This window comes from Martes martes, assembly GCF_963455335.1.
Source record: "Martes martes genome assembly, chromosome: 7".
Taxonomy (NCBI): domain Eukaryota; kingdom Metazoa; phylum Chordata; class Mammalia; order Carnivora; family Mustelidae; genus Martes; species Martes martes.
This window is the reverse complement of record NC_137894.1, coordinates 61,307,000-61,328,278: the sequence shown is the minus strand read 5'-3', so window position 1 is coordinate 61,328,278 and position 21,279 is coordinate 61,307,000. Positions and strand designations below refer to the sequence as shown.

Here is a 21,279-nt window from a genome sequence, read left to right as displayed (position 1 = left end):
AAACAGGTGACAAATATAACATGCTCTTTATTTTAATTTTATTTATTATTTGACAGAGAGAGAGAGAGAGCACAAGCAGGCAGGGCAGCAGGCAGAGGGAGAGAGACAAGCAGGCTCCTCACCAAGCAAGGAGCCCGATGCAGGACTCAATCCCAGGACCCGAGGGATCATGACCTGAACCGAAGGCAGACGCTTAACCGACTGAGCCTCCCAGGCGTCCCAAATATAACACGCTCTTGAGGAACATACAATCTAGGGGAGGAACAAGATAGACAAGACTGAAACATTAAGGGGCCATCCCTGAGAAGGTGAAGTAGAGCACACATTTTAAGTGGAGCAACAGTTTAGAGATGGGCAAAACCACTGCTCACGGATAGAGGGGCATGGGACTGTTAGGGGAGTTAGAAAGGCTTAATGGAACAGTGGCATTTGAGTCGGGCCTGAAGGAATGGTAAGATTTGCACAGGCTGGGGGGAAGGTGGTGGGTATCACAAGGCACAGAGGTGGCAGTCAGCAAGTTGCTCAGTGAAGGACATGTGAAAATGTGCATTGATTGAGGCATGCTGAGGACACAAGGCTGCCCCACAGATGCCGTGGCGGGCAGCAGGGGTCACCAGCAGCTCCAGAGCAGCAGGAACCACGAGGGACTGGTGTGTTGTAATGTTCTAGCCCATGCCAAACCATACTGGAGCCTAACAGAAAGGAAACCTCAATAATACTGAGCCTATCTTGATTTTAAAATCTTGATATTTTGTTCATTATTTTTTGCATTAATTTTGATTTTTAAAAATATTGCATTAAAATATCATTTGTTTGGATGATTGCATTTTTCCGTACCCCCTTACATTTTTTGCTCAAGGCAGGCAGGTACCTCGCTTACCTCACCCTCACCCCAGCCCTGTGTTCTATTTCTGAAGTTCAGTAGTGGGAACATGGGTATTCATTTTATTTTCAATTATAAGCTACAGCTTACTCATGCTACAAACATTCTGTGGCTAGTAAACAGTACTTAATAAAAACAATTGAGATAAATTGGGATCTTAAGAAGATGAATTATGACTTTGAAGCCTAAAAAGCACAACAGGGAAAAGAATCCTTTGTGCTTCTGAGTCGATCTTTAGGGGAGAGTAACTCTCCGTTGCTGTGGTGTATGAAGTGCAAGCAGAAAAGGGCTGTTTTGCTCACGTCTAAGTGGGTGAAAGGTAACTGTGTGTTGGTGGGGGGGTACCAGAGGCTGCTGTCCACTTGGAAACAGGTCTTGAGTAACTCAGCTGCTGTAGCCGTCCTGACTCTGCAGCATGGCCTGAGGCAAGCTTCCACAAACGGGCCACACAAGGTGGGCTTGGCCCACATCCCACATACAAGAGACCCATCCAGGGGTACCTGGCTGGCTCAGCTGATAGAGCACGTGACTCTTGATCTCAAGGTTGTGAGTTTGAGCCCCCACTGAAGACAGTTTCTTTAAAATGACAACCACCACCACCAAACAACAAACCAATCAGCTGTCCTCAAAGAGAAGCTACTCATTGGGCCATAGCATTTACCACAGCGCCATGGTTCAAGAAGCAGAGGAAGATTAATGAACTCTATAAATGTCTCAGGGCTATCTGCATCGAGGAGAAGTAGTAGCGTTTGACACAGAGAGTATAACTAGTGCCTCTAAAAATGCAAAACCTGAAATCTATTCTCATTAGTAAACCGATGATCAATGAAGGACACTTTTTAGCCAGAGAAGTCAATTAGCATGCAGCACAGATCTTAGAAAAGGCCAAGGGCAAGGCTGAAAGGTGCAGGCTGCTTCCCACGCTTGCCCTGGTGCACCACACCGTCATCGGACATGGACCTCCCAGTCAGCGCCGATGTTCAGTGAGAGCTTCTCCAGCTGCAGGGTGGACATCTGGGCATAATATGTAAAAGCCACAGGCTCATCTTTACCATCTAAATATCAAGACAGTAACAGGAAAAGTTTGATGAATATCTAAGAGAGAAAAATCTTTCCTTTGAATCTAAAATATTTCTGACTCGGTCATAAAACCTGATACCCCACCTAGGAGAATCCAACTTAATAGCACTTTTACACATGGATGTCCATGAATTTTTTTATTTATTTATTTTTACTTTTTTTAAAGCTTCTTAGAAAAGAGACACTTTATAATGACAAAGGCAAAACCTTATTCTTTTCACTCCCTCGGAAAAATCATAGCTTCGGAACAGAAAGCTGCAGCGGAACAGTTTCCACATAAACCATTGTCTCCAATCTTTGGCTGAATTTTTTAAACATTAAACACTCCATCATTTTGAATGCAAGACTGGTTGAAAGGAAATTGTAAGGAACAAAGTGATTTACCTAAGAAATTCAGTAGGTAAGAAATGATAACAGCCTTTTAAGAAACTCCATAAACATGGGTAGGATTCTCTGGGGCTTGAGCTATCTACAGTTAAAAATACATTCAGAGAATCTACAATATTATTTCAAGGCCCAAATAATTTCCCTTAGAAAAATATCCACAGCTTACAGTTCGCAGAAGGCCCAGTTGATGAGGAGAACAGGATCACCTTGCTCCTTCTAGATACTAGTATATTTGACCTCCATCAGAAAGTGCAGGGTCCACTTGGCTAAGTGTGCTATATCAGTGTTAGAACTAATCATTTCTTTGTGGCAGATACTTCCATGTTTATAAAAACAAATGACCTGTTTCCTCACCAGATGAACGGGTAGTCACAGAAAATGGCTGTTTCTTGAGGCCTAGGACAAAGATCTGCTCCACCACACACTTGCTGGGATAATGACCTCTTTTGTCGGCACAACTGGAATAGATAAAAATGGTGTTAGGAAAATGAGAGAAATAAGAATTTGGACTGGTTATTAGATCAATATCCTAGCCTTGGGAGTTCCCCTCCCCTATCTCCCTATGGAGGCCTGAACCACAAGGCTGTCATGTTTACTAGGATGAAGGGATAGAAACAAATGATTCCCTGTGCTGAGGACTGCCTAACCAGTAGACAAGCCAGTCTCCCTTTAACAAGCCATTTGGAGAGAAACCACCTAAGCACACTGAAGTCTCAAATGTGACTTGGACACTGCAATCAGATTTTAAGAAATCAGATACTTAATGAATTGCTGAATGGGTGGATAAATGGGGCTAATCAGAACTTAAATTGAATTCTTTTTTATTTTTTAAAGAGTGAAGAACAGGAAATGGAGACGATAAGGAAGGAAGGTTCATAGAGTGATTGAAAAATACTTCAGGGAAATTCCAGACCAAGATGGCAACATCTAAGAGGCTCCCGAATTTCCTTCCTCCCATGGATGCACTGAATGTAAAGCTACATGTGGAGCAATTCCCTTTTAGTGATACAGAAACTAGCTGAGTGACTCTTGTATACCGGGTGACTGAGGAAATAGCCACATTAAATCAGGTAGGAAAGGCTGAAACACACTCACGGTAACCTCCACCCCCACCAGGACAGTGCCATACTGTTTGTTGGGAGGGGAACTCCCAACTCCCAACTTCTCTCTGAGAAGAGTGAAAAGTTTGGATGACACTCCTATTGCCCCAGTTTTAAGGCCCCCATCTGAGGTATGGACCCCCAACCAACCAGTAATTACTTTAAATGTATTTGAACTAAATTCTCCAATCAATAGAGACAGAGTTGCCGAATGGTTAAAAAGTCAAGACCCAACTATATGTTGCCTATAAGAGACCCACTTCAGCTTTAAGGACATACAGACTGAAAGTGAAGGTATGCAAAATGATATTCCATGGAAATGGAGACAGGAAAAAAAAAAAAAGCAGGGATAGCTAATATTTATATCAGACAAAACAGACTTTATGCCAGAAACTGTAATCATAGACAACAGAGATTGTTACATAATGGGTCAATTCACTAAGAGGTTATATAACACTTGTAAATATTTATGCACCCAATATCAGAGCACCTAAATATATAAAGCAGGTATTAGTAGATCTGAAGGTTGAAATAGATAGCAATACAGTAATAGCAGGAGAATTCAATACCCCCACTTTCAACAATGGATAGATCATGCACATAGAAAATCAGTAAGGAAAACATGAACTTAAACTGCATGTTAGACCAGATAAATTTAACAGATATATATATAGAACATTCCATTCAACAGCAGGAAAATTCATATTGCTTTCAAGAACACATGGAACATTCTCCAGGACAGATCATATGTTAGACTAAAAACAAGTCTTAACAAATTTAAAAAGACTGAAATTATATCAAGCATCTTTTATGACCATAACGGTAGGAGCGTAGATACCAATTATAAGAAGAAAACTGGAAAATTCACAAATATATGGAGACTAAATAACATGCCCCTAAATAACCAGTGGGCCAAACAAAAAATCAAAAGGAAAATAAGATATCTTAGACAAATTAAAATGGAAACGCAATATATAAAAACTTACGGGATGCAGCAAAAGCAATTCTAAGAGGGGAGTTTATAGCAATAAATGCCTACATTAAGAAAAAAAAATCTTAAATAAACAATCTACCCTTATATCTCAAGGAGCTACAAAATGAAGGACAAACTAAGGCCAGAGTTACTAGGAGGAAGGAAATAACAAAGATGAGAGTGAAAATAAATGGAACAGAAGCTGAAAAGATCCAGAGGAACGATCAATGAAACTAAGAACTAGTTTAAAAAAAAAAAAAAAAGACAAATATTTAGCTAGACTCACCAACAAAAAAAGAAAGAGGACTCAAAATCAGAAACAATATCATTGTATGTTTACTATACTAGAATTTAAATTAAAAAATCAGAAATGAAAGAGATGTTACATTTGATACCTCAGAAATCCTAAGGATCATAGGAAATTACTATGAACAATTACACACCAATAAATTGGATAAACCTGAAGAAGTGGATAAATTCCTAGACCATACAACCTGCCAATACTGGAATCATGAAGGAATAGAAAATCTGAACAGACCAATTACTAGTAAGGATACTGAATTCGTAAACAAAAAACTGCCAACAAAGGAAAGTCCAGGACCAGATGGCTTCACTGTTGAATTCTATCAAACATTTTAAAGAATATCAATCCTTTTCAAATTCTTCCAAAAAATGGAACACTTCCAAATTCATTTTATGAGGGCAGCATTACCTTGATACTAAAGCTAACAAGGACAGTACAAGAAAAGAAAATTATAGGCCAATATTCTTGAAGAACACAGATGTAGAATTCCTTAACAGAGGACCACACACCATGATCAAGTATTATTTCTGGGATACAGAAATGCTTCAACATGGGCAAATCAATAAATGTGATATATTACATTAACAAAAAAGATAAAAATAATATGATTATTTCCGTAGGTATAGGAAAAGCACTTGACAAAATTCAACATCCTTTCATGATAAAAATTCTCAAAAAATTGGGTACAGAAAGAATGTACCTCAGGGTGCCTGGATGGCTCAGTGGGTTAAGTGTCCAACTCTTGATTTCATCTCAGGGCATGATCTCAGGGTCATGAGATCCAGCCCAACATCCGGCTCCATGCTGAGTGTGGAGCCCACTTAAGATTCTCTCTCTCCCTTTCCCTCTGCCCCTTCCCACTCCCATGCTTGTGCTTTCTCCCCCTAAAGAAAAAAAAGAAAAAGAAAGAATGTACCTCAACTTAATAAAAGCTGTCTATGACAAGCCCACAGCTAACATCTCAGTTAAGATCAGAAACAGGAAAAGGATGCCCACTTCTCATCATTTTTGTTTAATATTGTACTGGACATCTTAGCGAGAGCAATTAGGCAAGAAAAAGAAATAAAAGGTATCTAAGTTGGAGAGGAAGAAATAAAATTGTTTGTATTTGCAAATGGAAATAGGGAGAAGCTGGTAAAAGGGTACAAACTTTCTGTTATAAGATGAATAAGGTCTGAGTATCTAATGTATAAGATGGTGACCACAGTTGACAGTACTATATTCTATAACTGAAATTTGCCAACAGAGTAGAAAAAAAAAAGTATGAGAGGTGATGGATTAGTTACTTAACTTGATGGTGGGATTCCTTTTATAGCATATACATACAGTCAATCACCATGTTGTACACTTTAAATATATTACAACTTTACTTGTCAATTATTTAGTGAAGCTGAAGAAAAGTACTCCACAAATGGCTTTCATCATTAATTTCTTTAAATCGTACCTTAAGATATTAGCTGTTTTTGAGGATCACATATTTAAGAAAGCACACAGCTTTTTCACTGCCATTACCTGTTGATCAAAACTCCTGACAAGAATGAAAACTTTCTGTGCAAGAATTGCTTCTGGTGGAGGTACCGGAATGAATGGCCATCGTCGAGATAGAATTCACCCATGGCAGAATCCTGGAGAGTGAATCATAGAGAATATGTTTATATAATAGCTTACTAGGAAAAGAATGTCATCCACTAAAGGGACTAAAAAATTTGTGAAAAATTTTATTAAACAAAAAATTAATATTCAAGCTGTACAATGTAGTCATATAAATATGTACATTCAATATCCATTAGTGAAATAACATGCATAAGGAAGTCACGTAAGACGAGCTCAAAGAGTTAGATCTTGTTGAAAAAATTTAAACTACAAAATATGGTCAGTGGCATAGGTGGCTTCTTTGAAAATACTACCCTAGAATGTGATGACAGGTCAAGAAAAGTTCCCAGAATGAAACTAAATTTAAAAAGATTTAGTATATAATGGATGAGATCAGCTATCTTTATCTTTATCTTTATCCTCCATTTAGAGGATAGCATCTAGTTCCTACTTCCTTTCAGAGGACCCCTTTGGCAAGTCAAACAAAGGCACAGCACTCCATATGGCTGTTTATTATTCATTGACAATGCTTGATGTGCTATGGATCTCTTGTATTTATTATGTGGTCTGAGGCTGGTAATTTGGCCCAAAAAGAATGTCTAAGTGAAACAGATGGAAAAGCAAGCTTAATTATTCTATATTTGCATAAGAGTATGAATTTATGTTCAGTCCTGTAGAAGAGTAAGCGTTTGTGTTTGTACTATAAGTGGGCAAATGGATAGGATGGGAGTCTGCTATAGGTTTCATTTGGCTCAAAAGATCTTCTAAAAGGACATACAAATTCTGGATCCTTCTAAGCTTTACCCCAGAAGATTTTAGTTGTTTGAGCCAGCTGATGAGAAGAGAAGTCATTGTGTGGGGTTGTTGTTCCTGAAATGCTGCAAAGATACTGCCATCCTTTTATAGGAGACTGAGTTTTAGGGCTAATCCATGTGGCAGGCTGACTAGGCCTAATGGGCATTTGGTCCAGTGGTAATCAAGGCCAAGCTTCAGGGCACCAAGGATCACAGTGCCCCAGGAAATTTTTATCATTTCTAATTCTCAGAGTTCTCTTAAGAACAATTCTAGGAAAGGCAGACAAGCTGGACAATGATTCAGAAATGATTCAAAACTTTGATTTCTAGAAAAACATCAGGAGCACCTGTTCCATCACTGGGGCTTATTATTTTTACATAGTGTCCCATACTCAAAAAACCACTACTCCTATAAATTGATAAAGTAATAACGAATGAGATGTGTAAAGGTAACATTTTCCAAATACCTTAGTGCTTAGAGCCACCCGGAGTCCATATGGGGAATCAGTCATGTAGCCTGTGGATTTTCCTACAGTCGTCTTTATTGGTACTATACTTCCACCTCGCTGAAATACCGGTACCTATAACAGAACAATACTCTCAGGGAAGGAGTATTCATAGAAAGCAATTTCAATGTAGAATCTAAAAATATTTCATTGTATGAGACTCCCATTCTTTGCAAGTATACACTCAGAGGTAAAAGAAATCTGTGAGCATAGAGATGGAAAATATGGAAGTGATAGCATTAAAAGGAAAAGAGTTCAAAGATTAAAAATTGTCCATTTTTTAATTATCAGGGAAACTTCTCACCCTTCATCAATTTGTTATCTATTCTGCCTATCCTATCAGTAGTTCCTATTTGGTATTTTACATTTTCTTTTCTTTCTTTCTTTTCTTTTTTTTTTTTTTTTGAAAGCTTTTATTTATTTATTTGACAGACAGAGATCACAAGTAGGCAGAGCAGCAGGCAGAGACAGAGGAGGAAGCAGGCTCCCTGCTGAGCAGAGAGCCCAATGTGGGGCTTGATCCCGGGACCCTGGGATCATTACCTGAGCCGAAGGCAGAGGCTTTAACCCACTGAGCCATTCAGGCACCCCTGGTATTTTTAATTTTCTTGTCAACACAATACACATGTTTATTTCTAGGGCCCTGTTAAGGAGTGAGTTTTTGTGCCTGTGTAAGTAGGCCCACATATGTGTACATGTGCATATAAAATATTATGATTTCTTGGTTTCAGGGAGATGACTCTGTCCTTACTACGGTCTATACCCTTCCTGCTCCCTGCTTCCCTGAATCACCAGGATGATGGACTCAATTCTGAGAGTAAATTTGTGAAACTTCTGTTGTAGAAGCCACCAAAGACACATGAAGTAACTCTAAGCACAGTGTTATAGGTATGGCCCATACCTATGGTTCTTCTGGAATGGCATTCCAGCAAGGAAAGCCCAGTAAATTTCCTGGGTCCCCATACAGTCCTCTGCAAGGAAGCTCTTTGAATCATATGGGGGCTTGTACTTCGTTCTGAGTAAAGTACAAGAGGGAAAAAAGTACAAGAGTATAAATAAAGGTGGGAGTGAAGGTGGAGTAGTTAAGATGTCCACCCTCTGCTTGACTCATAGTTGGCAGCAAGAAATAACGCACATTTATCTCCCCCTCATCAACCAATCACTTCTTTTCTTTTTTTCCCAAAGACGGAGGTAGTAAGTTAGCACAGTATGGGCTGTGAAGTGGGAGTGCAGCTGACCTGGGGTCTCATCTGCCACAATCTAACCACAACCCTGAACAAGTAATTGAACTTCTCAGAACGCAGTTTCTTCATCAGTAAGCACGAGGGATTGGAGTAAATGAATGTTAAGGTCTTTTTTAGATCTGAAGGTTGACATTTGAAATTGTTTTATTATGGAGATCATACTACTGATAACAGCTTTAAAAAATAATATCAATATATCTTTATTAATTTGAACACTACCTAGGGCCTGCGGCATTGGTTGTGATTTAGTGGCAAGACCAGACTTCCCTTCACAGGTTCAGTCTGGATGGGCCCCCTTGACTCTACAGTCATTAACTGACAGCCTTCCCTTGACGTAGAGGGCCAGCCAGGGTTACAACTGAAAACTCAGGTTTTGTGACGTGGTTCTACAGGAGGACATTCTGTATGGTGTGTGTGGTGACCACCATTTTTATTCTGCTTTTAGTGTTATTATTTTTCTTAGACATACAAATAGAAATATATGGAGAAGAGTTGTTTGTCCTTGATGTTTCATACTGTGAAATCAGGCTATATGCTGATACTTTTTTCTCATGTTTCCATGGCTTTATTGGTATAATTTGCATGCCCTACAACTCATCTATTTAAGGTGTACAATTAAATGTTTTTTAGTATATTGAGAGTCATGCACCTGTTACTGCAATCAATTTTAAATAATTTTCATCATCCCCAAAAGAAACCTTGTACCCCTTAGCAGTAATTTGCCATTGCTCCCAAACTCTCTCCCTGCCTCAGCCCTATGCAACCCCTCATCTATTTTTTGTCTATGTGGTGTTATCCAGAACACTAATGTCCCTGGTTCCTTCTATGTAGGTACATGTCACGGACCAAATGTCTGTGTCCCCCCCAAATTCCTATGTCGAAGCCCCAACCATCAACGTGACTGTATTTGGAGATAGGGCCTTTAAAGAGATAATTAAGCTTAAATAAGGTCAGAGAGTGGGGCCTTAATCTGATAGGATTAATGTCTATAAGAAAAGACATAAGAGAGCTCACTTTCTCCCTCTGCCATATGAAAAAGGTGGCTCCTATATGTCAGGAAGAGAGTCCTCATTAGGAACTGAATTGTTGGCACCTTAATCTGGGACATCTAGCCTCCAGAACTGTGAGAAAACAAAACTTCTGTTGGTTAAGCCACCGCATCTGTGGTAGTTTATTACGGCAGCCCAAGGAGACTGATACAGCACAACAGGTAAAAATAACAGCCTGAAAATTACTTACGGTGTCTAAGGCTACCTGGACCTTCACAGTACGTGCTCCTTCCCAATGAGCAAATGTTTTAAAGTCATACCAGACCTGGAAAGGAAGAGACCCTAATGAAAAAGAGTATAAGAGTAACTCTGCTCACAATTTCATAATTCAGTAAAGCACTCATTTTACCTGGATTTTGAATAACTGGAAGGCTAAAATAAGTATAGTTTTAAAAAAATCTTGAGTAGAAGCTAGGAAGGACATATATTTTTAAGATCCCAAGGGACTAACCTAGTACTGTGATGGATTAAGGTCACTAAAAGGCCATTCATTTGTCCATCTGTCCATCCAGAAGTTATTCGTCCAACAACCTACCACATGCCCAGCACTGCTAGGCATGCATGAGTGAACAGAAAGACAGACTTTCTGCCCTCATGGATTTTATTATAGTCTGGTTGTCTCATAAACTTAATGCATTTAGAGTAAAAAAGATGATGGAAGAAAGAAAAAGCAGTAACAAAGAAGAGCACACTGTGAGCAAATAAATTACAAATGAGGCAGGAGAAAAGGAAAGTGTCAGAGAAGGAAACAGATCCAGGAGAAAGACAAATGGAAACTTGGATCACTACCATAGTATTTTTTAGCACAGTTCAATTCAGGGAGGAAGTTCAAATTCTTATCTGGGATCCTAATCAAGGCGGTTTAGTAGCTGAAGTACCCAAAAGGTCCTACAAAGTAATTTGATAGGATAAATCCTTAAGACACCAACAGCAGCAGCATGGAAACAAAAACCTCTTTTTCTCTCTTTCAGCCCAGTACGATTTCTGGCAGCGACAGTCTATTTCACAAGGTCACCTCCTGGGATTACCATATCCTTTCTAGAGCTCCCCTGTCCTGAGGTGAAGGTGAGAGGGCTGTGGCCTATCGCCAGCCCCAGTGACTCTCAGCTCAACAGGATCCACCCCACCTTGTCTCCATGTATTATCCTTGGATAGATCCAATTTGCTAATGTTTTGTCAAGGATTTCTGTGTCTGTGTTTATGGGGGATATTGTCTTTTCTTTTCTTATAATGTCTTTCATTTGACAAATTCTAGTAGCTTTAGATAGAGTAGTGAGAGTGAAAGGTAAAACAAACAAACTGAATTAAATAAGATTTTGAGATTACCTGTCTACCATTTCCAGAACTAACTAGAATAATTAGAATAAGAGGTATATGTAATAGGGTGCGTCCTCTGGTGCTATATACAAAGGTCCCCAGCCTTGGAAGGGTAAAACTGGCATAAAGTCCTATGTAGATCAGACCTAGTGCTCAGTCACCAAGCTCCTCAGCAAGTACATACAGAAGGCCTACTACCTGTCAGGTACCTGTCTAGATGCTGGGGATAAAGAGTGAATATAATAGAGGAAAATCACCTAAGAAGCCCTTAAGAAGCTAATATTCTAATGGGGGAGAAAGGTCATCAGCAAAACATATCAGTAAATACCAAGAATGTTAAAGATGTCAGGTTCTGTGGGAAAAATGAAGGATGAAGTGGGGCTGGGCGGTGAGAGTGGTCTGTAATCTTAACTAGGTAGTCAGGGAAGGCCTCACTGAGAAAAATCTATTTGAGCAAAGACTTCAAGTAGAGGGAATGGGCCATCTAGAAAAATGGGGAAGAGTGACAATGAGGGACTGTAGTAGCCCCCTTGCACAGTGTGATGTGGTACTAGCTAACTGGTGAAGTAAAAATCTGGCAAGAAATAGCTTGGCTCATCTCCCTAGGGTTTTGAAGATATGAGAGAAACAATCACAGAACACTTTGGGAAATAGTGTTGAATAAAGACATTATACAGTCACTGCAGTGTGCTTGCAATGATGATAGGTCATTAATAAAAAGTTTTTGTTAATTAAATTAATTTAAGAATTCATTTGTGGCTATGTCAGAAGGGGAGCTAGCTCTTCTTAATGGGAGTCTACTGCTTTGTTAAAATTGACTTGAGAAATTCTCAGTGAACTGCTTGGCAGGACAATTTATTTAGATGTTATTGTATTTAACCTTTTTCTCAGATTTTTACTTGGTGGGGGAACTTTTATCTTCATCTTAGATGAGGGGGAGCCCTCATCTAAGAACTACACATTACTGGAGAAACCAAGAGGGAAGAACATAATTGATGAACATTCTGGAGAAAAGCCTGGGTATCATCCTATCAGTAAAGACAAGTGTACTGGGCTGAATGGTGGCCCCTCTAAAAGTTATACACACTTCCTAATACTGGGAAGGAGTGAATATAACTTTCTATGGTAGCAAATTTGATTAAATTAAGGATCTCAAGATTAGAAGATTCTCTGGGATTATGCAGGTGGGCCCTGAATGTCATCATAAGTGTCCTCATAAGAGAAACAGAAGAGGAGACACAGACATACAGAGGAGAAGGCGTGTGAAGACAGAGGCACAGACTGGAGTGATGTGATGTGGCTGCAGAGCCAGGAACCACAAGGACCGCGGGCAGCTGACAGAAGCTAGGAGAGAGGCATGGAAGAGATTCTCCTTCTGGACCTCCAGAAGGAACTTACCCTGCTAACACCTTGATTTTGGGCTTCAAGCCTCCAGAACTGGGAGAGGATACATTTGCGCTGTTTCAAGCCGCCAGGTTTGTGGTAATTGCGGCCTTAAGAAACTAGCACAGGCAAAAGTGTAAAGCTGGATGGACAGAGAATACTCAGGTTGATGTTTCTCATATTGCTTCGCCACCACCTGACAGTACTAAGCAGTGAGCATGGCCTGGCTCAGCCACCTCATCACCTGCCTAGACAGTCCAAGCGTATATATTTTTTTTTTTTTAATTTAAACTCTAGTTAGTTAGCATACACTCCAATATTGGTTTCAGGAGTAGAATTTAGTGATTTATCACTTTCAAACAACAGCCAGGGGTCATCACAAGTGCCCTCCTTAATGCCCATCAGCCATCTGGCCCATCACGCACCCACATCCCTCCATCAACCCTCAGTTTGTTCTCTATCGTTAAAAGTCTCTCATGGTTTGCTTCCCCCCATCCCTACCTTTTTTCCATCCCATATGTTCTTCTGTTTTATTTCTTTTTTTTTTTTAAGATTTTATTTATTTATTTGACAGACAAAGATCACAAGTAGGCCAAGAGGCAGGCAGAGAGAGAGGAGGAAGCAGGCTCCCCGATGAGCAGAGAGCCCAATGCGGGGCTCAATCCCAGGACCCCGGGATCATGACCTGAGCCGAAGGCAGAGGCTTTAACCCACTGAGCCACCCAGGCTCCCCCTTCTGTTTTATTTCTTAAATTCCACATGAGTGATATCATATGCTATTTGTGTTTCTCTGACTTATTTTGCCTAGCATAATGCACTCTAGCTCCATTCACATCACTGCAAATGACAAGATTTCATTCTTTTTGATGGCTAAGTAATATTCCATTGTATATATACACCACATTTTCTTTATCCATTCATCAGTCGATGGACATCTGGGTTCTTTCCATAGTTTGGCTATTGTGGACATTGCTGCTATGAACATCAGGGAGCATGTGTTCCTTTGAATCACTATGTTTGTTTCCTTTGTATAAATACCCAGTACTGCAATTGCTGGGTCATAGGGTAGTTCTATTTTTAACTTTTTGAAGAGCCTCCAAACTGTTTTCCATAGTCAGTCCAGGGACATAGGGGTCTCAAATCAGTTTGGTAGCCTCGATGGTAACCCTCTCCCCCTGCCTGCAGAAGCCTGTGGTGATGCTCAAGGACTCTCTCCAGGGTCTGTCTCCTCCTTGCTCTCCATTCCATACCCTCTTTCCCTGGTCTGGTACCCCAAGTTTTGGCCCTGCCTCTTCTCCTGGCCCCTCTGCATATATCCTTGGTCTGTCTCTGGAGGTTGTTGCTGTTATTCTCCATGGCCCTCTGCTCTGCAGCCCATGGACTAATCCCACCTCTTCCCCGGGCTCTGCCTGGGTTCAGTGCTGTGGGCTCTAGCAGTGCAGGATGATATTTTATACTGCGATAATAATCAATGACAATAACCAACAAAAAAGCTGGAAGGCTCGAGGAGCATAAAGGGAAGTTGCCACTGTTAATTTTTACCCACTTTGATGAGTGTCCGGAGACCAGATTTTGTTACCAAAAACTTATTATTTATTTATTTATTTAAAAAAAGATTTTATTTATTTATTTGACACACAGAAAGAGATCACAAGTAGGCAGAGCAGCAGGCAGAGAGAGAGAGAGAAGGGGAAGCAGGCTCCCTGCTGAGCAGAGAGCCCAATGCGGGGCTTGATCCCAGGACCCTGAGACCATGACCCGAGCTGAAGGCAGCGGCTTAACCCACTAAGCCACCCAGGTGCCCCAAAACTTAGGATTTAGGCAGAGCCAGAACCAAAGAGCAAAGTCTCTTTTTACTTATGCTTCCCCCCAGAGACTGACACCACTTACCAGACTAAAGATTTCTTCCTACTCAAAGCCTCAGTGTGTTTATAAGGAGTCACTTATACAAGCCCAAGTGTGAAGGTAAAGAACCATGCTGACTCTCCTTGGGGTTCTCACCTATTCATCTTTCTCCCTGCTCTTCCATTAAGTTTCTTGACCTCCGAGGTCATGACCTACAATAATCTTCAGTAGCTATAGGCATTTGGGCTGTCTTCACAACTGCATGATGCAGAAATCTATTTCCTAACAGGGGCTAATTCATTAGAATGAAGGGAGGAGACAGGAGACATGCAAGACATATAGCTGTTTGTTATTTATTCTTACCTCATTTGATCCTGGCAGAAACACATCAACTGTGCTGGCTTTTGGTTCTGTGACTGGATGAACCAATAAAGCACTTCCTGAAAAAAAAAGAGAAGAAATGAAGTTGAATATCATTCTAAGAGGTCTGAAAACATCCTTCTCCTTTCAGTGCTTTTGTGGTGTTAGAGACCACTCAAGTATGAACTTGGTGAAAGTAGAGACCTTGGTTAGTTGAACCAATGATTCATCAGAGAGATGCATTGTAAGATAGAAGACTGGTGCTCAAAACGGTGACTGTATTATTACTTATTATTCATCCACTTAGGGTATATCAGGATAATAGGGAGGGACCCTGACACAGTCTATCAGTCTCATTTGTACATAGCTGCTAGTGTGCCAGGAGTCTGAAAGAGCCATCACATTACTCCAGGTGCATCACTGTCTGCTGTAAGTGATTTTGCAAATGGTGAGCCTACAGCTCTTATCCAGAACCATGATTAGCACAGAGAAGAGTATATCCATGAACAGTTATCATTAGGAAGGCTGTAATTCTCTTAAAGGCAATCTGCAATCTAGGTTATTAATTTTGTTTTGACTGTGGCACCACATGTATGTAAATTTCATCCATTTATGAATTCACTCTTTAATTGTACAAATATTTACTGAGTTCCAGGTGAGTGCTAGGTATTATGCTAGGCTCTGGAGATACAGTGGCAAATAAGACAATGTCCCTGTCCTCATGGAGTTTGCAGTCAGTAAAGACAAATATTACAATTTATTTAGAGTTAGGCCAAATACCAAAAAGGCAAAAACACAAAATGGAATGAAAGTTACATAATAAGAGGGACTGAGTTTGACTAGTTAGGTGTAATTAGCTATTAGAAGCAATTCTGGGGGAGGAGTCAAGATGGCGGAGAAGTAGCAGGCTGAGACGACATCAGGTAGCAGGAGATCAGCTAGATAGCTTATCTAACCACTGTGAACACCTACAAATCCAACGGGAAATCGAAGAGAAGAAGAGCAACAATTCTAGAAACAGAAAATCGACCACTTTCTGAGAGGTAGGACCTGCGGAGAAGTGAATCCAAAGCGAGAGGAAGATAGACCGCGGGGGGAGGGGCCGGCTCCCGGCAAGCAGCGGAGCAACAGAGCACAAAATCAGGACTTTTAAAAGTCTGCTCCACGGAGGGACATCGCTCCAGAGGCTGAACCGGAGGGAAGCCCACGCAGGGTCAGCGTAACCGCAGGTCCCGCGGGGTCACAGAAGGACCGGGGGTGTCTGAGTGTTGCAGAGCTCGCAGGTATCAGAGCGGGGAAGCCAGCTAAAGCGACAAAGCCGAGGAGTGAGCTCTCAGCTCGGGGTTACCTTGAACCAGTCACAGGCTGGGTGAGCTCGGAGCGCAGCCGGAGGCCAAGGAGACAGAGTGACTGAGCACTTTTCTCCAAGCACGCAGCTGGAGGCCAGGGAGACGGAAGCGACTGAGAGCTTTTCTCCAAGCGCAATCTATTGAGCACTTTTCTCCAAGCGTGACCAGAGGCCAGGGAGACAGGGGTGGTTGGGCGCTTTTCTCTGAGGGCGCACTGAGGAGCAGGACCCCGAGCTCTCGGCTCCTCCGGACTGGAGATTGGGAGGCCGCCATTTTCATTCCCGTCCTCCAGAACTCTACGGAAAGCGCTCAGGGAACAAAAGCCCCCCAAAGCAAATCCAAGCGGATTACTTAGCCTGGCTCCTGATAAGGGAAGGGTAATTCTGCCTGGGGCAAAGACACTTGAGAATCACTACAACAAGCCCCTCCCCCAGAAGATCAACAAGAAACCCAGCCAAGACCAACTTCACTCACCAAAAACAGCGGAATTCCAGAGGAGGAGAAAGCAAATCTTACCTGGACAAAATGACAAGGCGGAAAAACTCACCACAAAAAAAAGAACAAGAGGCAGTACCGAAGGCTGGAGACCTAATCAATAAGGACATTGGTAATATGACAGATCTAGAGTTCAGAATGACGATTCTCAAGGTTCTAGCCGGGCTCGAAAAAGGCATAGAAGATATTAGAGAAACCCTCTCCGGAGAGATAAAAGCCCTTTCTGGAGAAATAAAAGAACTAAAATCTAACCAAGTTGAAATCAAAAAAGCTATTAATGAGGTGCAATAAAAAATGGAAGCTCTTACTGCTAGGATAAATGAGGCAGAAGAAAGAATTAGTGACATAGAAGACCAAATGACAGAGAATAAAGAAGCAGAGCAAAAGAGAGACAAACAAATACTGGACCACGAGGAGAGAATTCGAGAGATAAGCGACACCATAAGATGACACAACATTAGAATAATTGGGATTCCAGAAGAAGAAGAAAGAGAGAGGGGAGCAGAAGGTATATTGGAGAGAATTATTGTAGAGAATTTTTCTAATAAGGCAAAGGGAACAAACATCAATATCCAGGGGATGCAAAGAACGCCCACCAAAATTAATAAAAATAGGTCCACGCCCCGTCACTTGATAGTAAAATTTACAAGTCTTAGCGACAAAGAGAAAATCCTGAAAGCAGCCCAGGAAAAGAAGTCTATAACATACAAGGGTAAAAACATTAGATTGGCAGTGGACTTATCCACAGAGACCTGGCAGGCCAGAAAGAACTGGCATGATATATTCAGAGCACTAAAGGAGAAAAACATGTAGCCAAGAATACTATATCCAGCTAGGCTATCATTGAAAATAGAAGGAGAGATAAAAAGCTTCCAGGACAAACAAAAACTGAAAGAATTTGTAAACACCAAACGAGCTCTACAGGAAATATTGAAAGGGGTCCTCTAAGCAACGATAGACCCTAAAAGTAGTAGATCAGAAAGAAACAGAGACAATATACAGTAACAGTCACCTTACAGGCAATACAATGGCACTAAATTCATATCTCTCAATAGTTACCCTGAATGTTAATGGGCTAAATGCCCCAATCAAAAGACAGGGTATCAGCATGGATAAGAAAACCCATCAATATGCTGCCTACAAGAAACTCATTTTAGACCCGAAAACACCTCCAGATTTAAAGTGAGGGGGTGGAAAACAATGTACCATGCTAATGGATATCAGAAGAAAGCTGGGGTGGCAATCCTTATATCAGATCAATTAGATTTTAAGCCAAAGACTATAATAAGAGATGAGGAAGGACACTATATCATACTCAAAGGGTCTGTCCAACAAGAAGACCTAACAATCTTAAATATCTATGCCCCTAACATGGGAGCAGCCAACTATATAAACCAATTAATAACAAAATCAAAGAAATACATCGACAGCAATACAATAATAGCAGGGGACTTTAACACTCCCCTCACTGAAATGGACAGATCATCTAAGCAAAAGATCAACAAGGAAATAAAGGCCTTAAATGACACACTGGACCAGATGGACATCACAGATCTATTCAGAACATTCCATCCCAAAGCAACAGAATATACATTCTTCTCTAGTGCACATGGAACATTCTCCAGAATAGACCACATCCTGGGTCATAAATCAGGTCTCAATCGGCACCAAAAGATTGAGATCATTCCCTGCATATTTTCAGACCACAATGCTCTGAAACTAGAACTCAATCACAAGAGGAAATTTGGAAAGAACCCAAATACATGGAGACTAAACAGCATCCTTCTAAAAAATGAATGGGTCAACCAGGAAATTAAAGAAGAATTGAAAAAACTCATGGAAACAAATAATGAAAACACAATGGTTCAAAATCTGTGGGACACAACAAAGGCAGTCCTGAGAGGAAAATATATAGTGGTACAAGCCTTTCTCAAGAAACAAGAAAGATCTCAAATACACAACCTACCCTACACCTAAAAGAGCTGGAGAGAGAACAACAAAGAAAGCCTAAACCCAGCAGGAGAAGAGAAATCATAAAGATCAGAGCAGAAATCAATGAAATAGAAACTAAAAAACAATAGAACAAATCAACGAAACGAGGAGCTGGTTCTTTGAAAGAATTAATAAGATTGACAAACCCCTGGCCAGACTTATCCAAAAGAAAAGAGAAAGGACGCAAATAAATAAAATCATGAATGAAAGAGGAGATATCACAACCAACACCAAAGAAATACAAACAATTATAAGAACATACTACGAGCAACTCTATGCCAACAAATCTGACAATCTGGAAGAAATGGATATATTTCTAGAGACATATAAACTACCACAACTGAACCAGGAAGAAATAGATAACCTGAACAGACCCATAACCAGTAAGGAGATTGAAACAGCCATCAAAAATCTCCAAACAAACAAAAGTCCAGGACCAGACGGCTTCCCAGGGGAATTCTACCAAACATTTCAAGAAGAATTAATTCCTATTCTCCTGAAACTGTTCCAAAAAATAGAAATGGAAGGAAAACTTCCAAACTCATTCTATGAGGCCAGCATCACCTTGATCCCAAAACCAGACAAGGATCCCACCAAAAAAGAGAATTACAGACCAATATCTTTGATGAACACAGATGCGAAAATTCTCACCAAAATACTGGCCAATAGGATCCAACAGTACATTAAAAGGATTATTCACCACGACCAAGTGGGATTTATTCCAGGGCTGCAAGGTTGGTTCAACATCCGCAAATCCATCAATGTGATACAATACATTAATAAAAGAAAGAGTAAGAACCATATGATACTCTCAATAGATGCTGAAAAAGCATTTGACAAAGTGCAGCATCCCTTCCTGATTAAAACTCTTCAAAGTGTAGGGATAGAAGGCACATACCTCAATATTATCAAAGCCATCTATGAAAAACCCACCACAAATATCATTCTCAATGGAGAAAAACTGAAAGCTTTTCCGCTAAGGTCAGGAACACGGCAGGGATGTCCGTTATCACCACTGCTGTTCAACATAGTACTAGAAGTCCTAGCCTCAGCAATCAGACAACAAAAAGAAATTAAAGGCATCCAAATTGGCAAAGAAGAAGTCAAACTATCACTCTTTGCAGATGATATGATACTATATGTGGAAAACCCAAGAGGCTCCACTCCAAAACTGCTAGAACTTATACAGGAATTCAGTAAAGTGTCAGGATATAAAGTCAATGCACAGAAGTCAGTCGCATTTCTTTACACTAACAACAAGACAGAAGAAAAAGAAATTGAGGAGTCAGTTCCATTTACAATCGCACCCAAAACTATAAGATACCTAGGAATAAATCTAACCAAAGAAGCAAAGAATCTATACTCAGAAAACTATAAAGGACTCATGAAAGAAATTGAGGAAGACACAAAGAAATGGAAAAATGTTCCATGCTCATGGATTGGAAGAACAAATATTGTGAAAATGTCTATTCTACCTAAAGCAATCTACACATTTAATGCAATCCCTAACAAAATCCCATCCATTTTTTTCAAAGAAATAGAACAAATAATCCTAAAATTTATATGGAACCAGAAAAGACCTCGAATAGCCAAAGGAATATTGAAAAAGAAAGCCAAAGTTGGTGGCATCACAATTCCAGACTTCAAGCTTTATTACAAAGCTGTCATCATCAAGACAGTATGGTACTGGCACAAAAACAGACACATAGACCAATGGAACAGAATAGAGAGCCCAGAAATAGACCCTCAACTCTATGGTCAACTAAACTTCGACAAAGCAGGAAGGAATGTCCAATGGAAAAAAGACAGCCTCTTCAACAAATGGTGCTGGGAAAATTGGATAGCCACATGCAGAAAAATGAAATTGGACTATTTCCTTACACCACACATGAAAATAGACTCAAAATGGATGAAGGACCTCAAAGTGAGAAAGGAATCCATCAAAATCCTTGAGGAGAACACAGGCAGCAACCTCTTTGACCTCAACTGCAGCAACTTCTTCCTAGGAACATCGCCAAAGGCAAGAGAAGCAAGGGCAAAAATGAACTATTGGGATTTCATCAAGATCAAAAGCTTTTGCACAGCAAAGGAAACAGTTAACAAAACCAAAGACAACTGACAGAATGGGAGAAGATATCTGCAAACGACATATCAGATAAAGGGCTAGTATCCAAAATCTATAAAGAGCTTATCAAACTCAATACCCAAAGAACAAATAATCCAGTGAAGAAATGGGCAGAGGACATGAACAGACATTCCTGCAAAGAAGACAACCAGATGGCCAACAGACACATGAAAAAGTGCTCCACATCACTCGGCATCAGGGAAATACAAATCAAAACCACAATGAGATACCACCTCACACCAGTCAGAATGGCTAAAATTAACAAGTCAAGAAATGACAGATGCTGGCGAGGATGCGGAGAGAGGGGAACCCTCCTACACTGCTGGTGGGAATGCAAGCTGGTGCGACCACTCTGGAAAACAGTGTGGAGGTTCCTCAAAAAACTGAAAATAGAGCTACCCTATGACCCAGCAATTGCACTACTGGGTATATATCCTAAAGATACAAACGTGGTGCTCCGAAGGGGCACGTGCACCCGAATGTTTATAGCAGCAATGTCC

The 21,279-nt window shown here is 40.5% G+C and overlaps 1 protein-coding gene across 2 annotated transcripts in view; it reads right to left on the bottom strand.

Annotated features, from left to right (window-relative positions):
* The window catches only part of GANC (glucosidase alpha, neutral C), a 78,215-nt gene that overhangs the window by 2,890 nt on the left and 54,046 nt on the right, over nucleotides 1-21,279 (bottom strand). The window contains exons 19-24 of one of the 2 annotated variants that reach the window (XM_080807877.1): nucleotides 14,822-14,898; nucleotides 10,104-10,178; nucleotides 7,582-7,695; nucleotides 6,240-6,352; nucleotides 2,705-2,808; nucleotides 1,827-1,938 (exon numbers count right to left, since the gene is read on the bottom strand). In XM_080807877.1, coding sequence (XP_080664003.1) covers nucleotides 1,829-1,938; nucleotides 2,705-2,808; nucleotides 6,240-6,352; nucleotides 7,582-7,695; nucleotides 10,104-10,178; nucleotides 14,822-14,898 — 593 coding nt within the window. In that variant the 3' untranslated portion in view covers nucleotides 1,827-1,828. Of the gene's footprint in view, nucleotides 1-1,660; nucleotides 1,939-2,704; nucleotides 2,809-6,239; nucleotides 6,353-7,581; nucleotides 7,696-10,103; nucleotides 10,179-14,821; nucleotides 14,899-21,279 lie in introns of those variants that run through there. The other variant, XM_080807876.1, reaches the window with a different exon arrangement.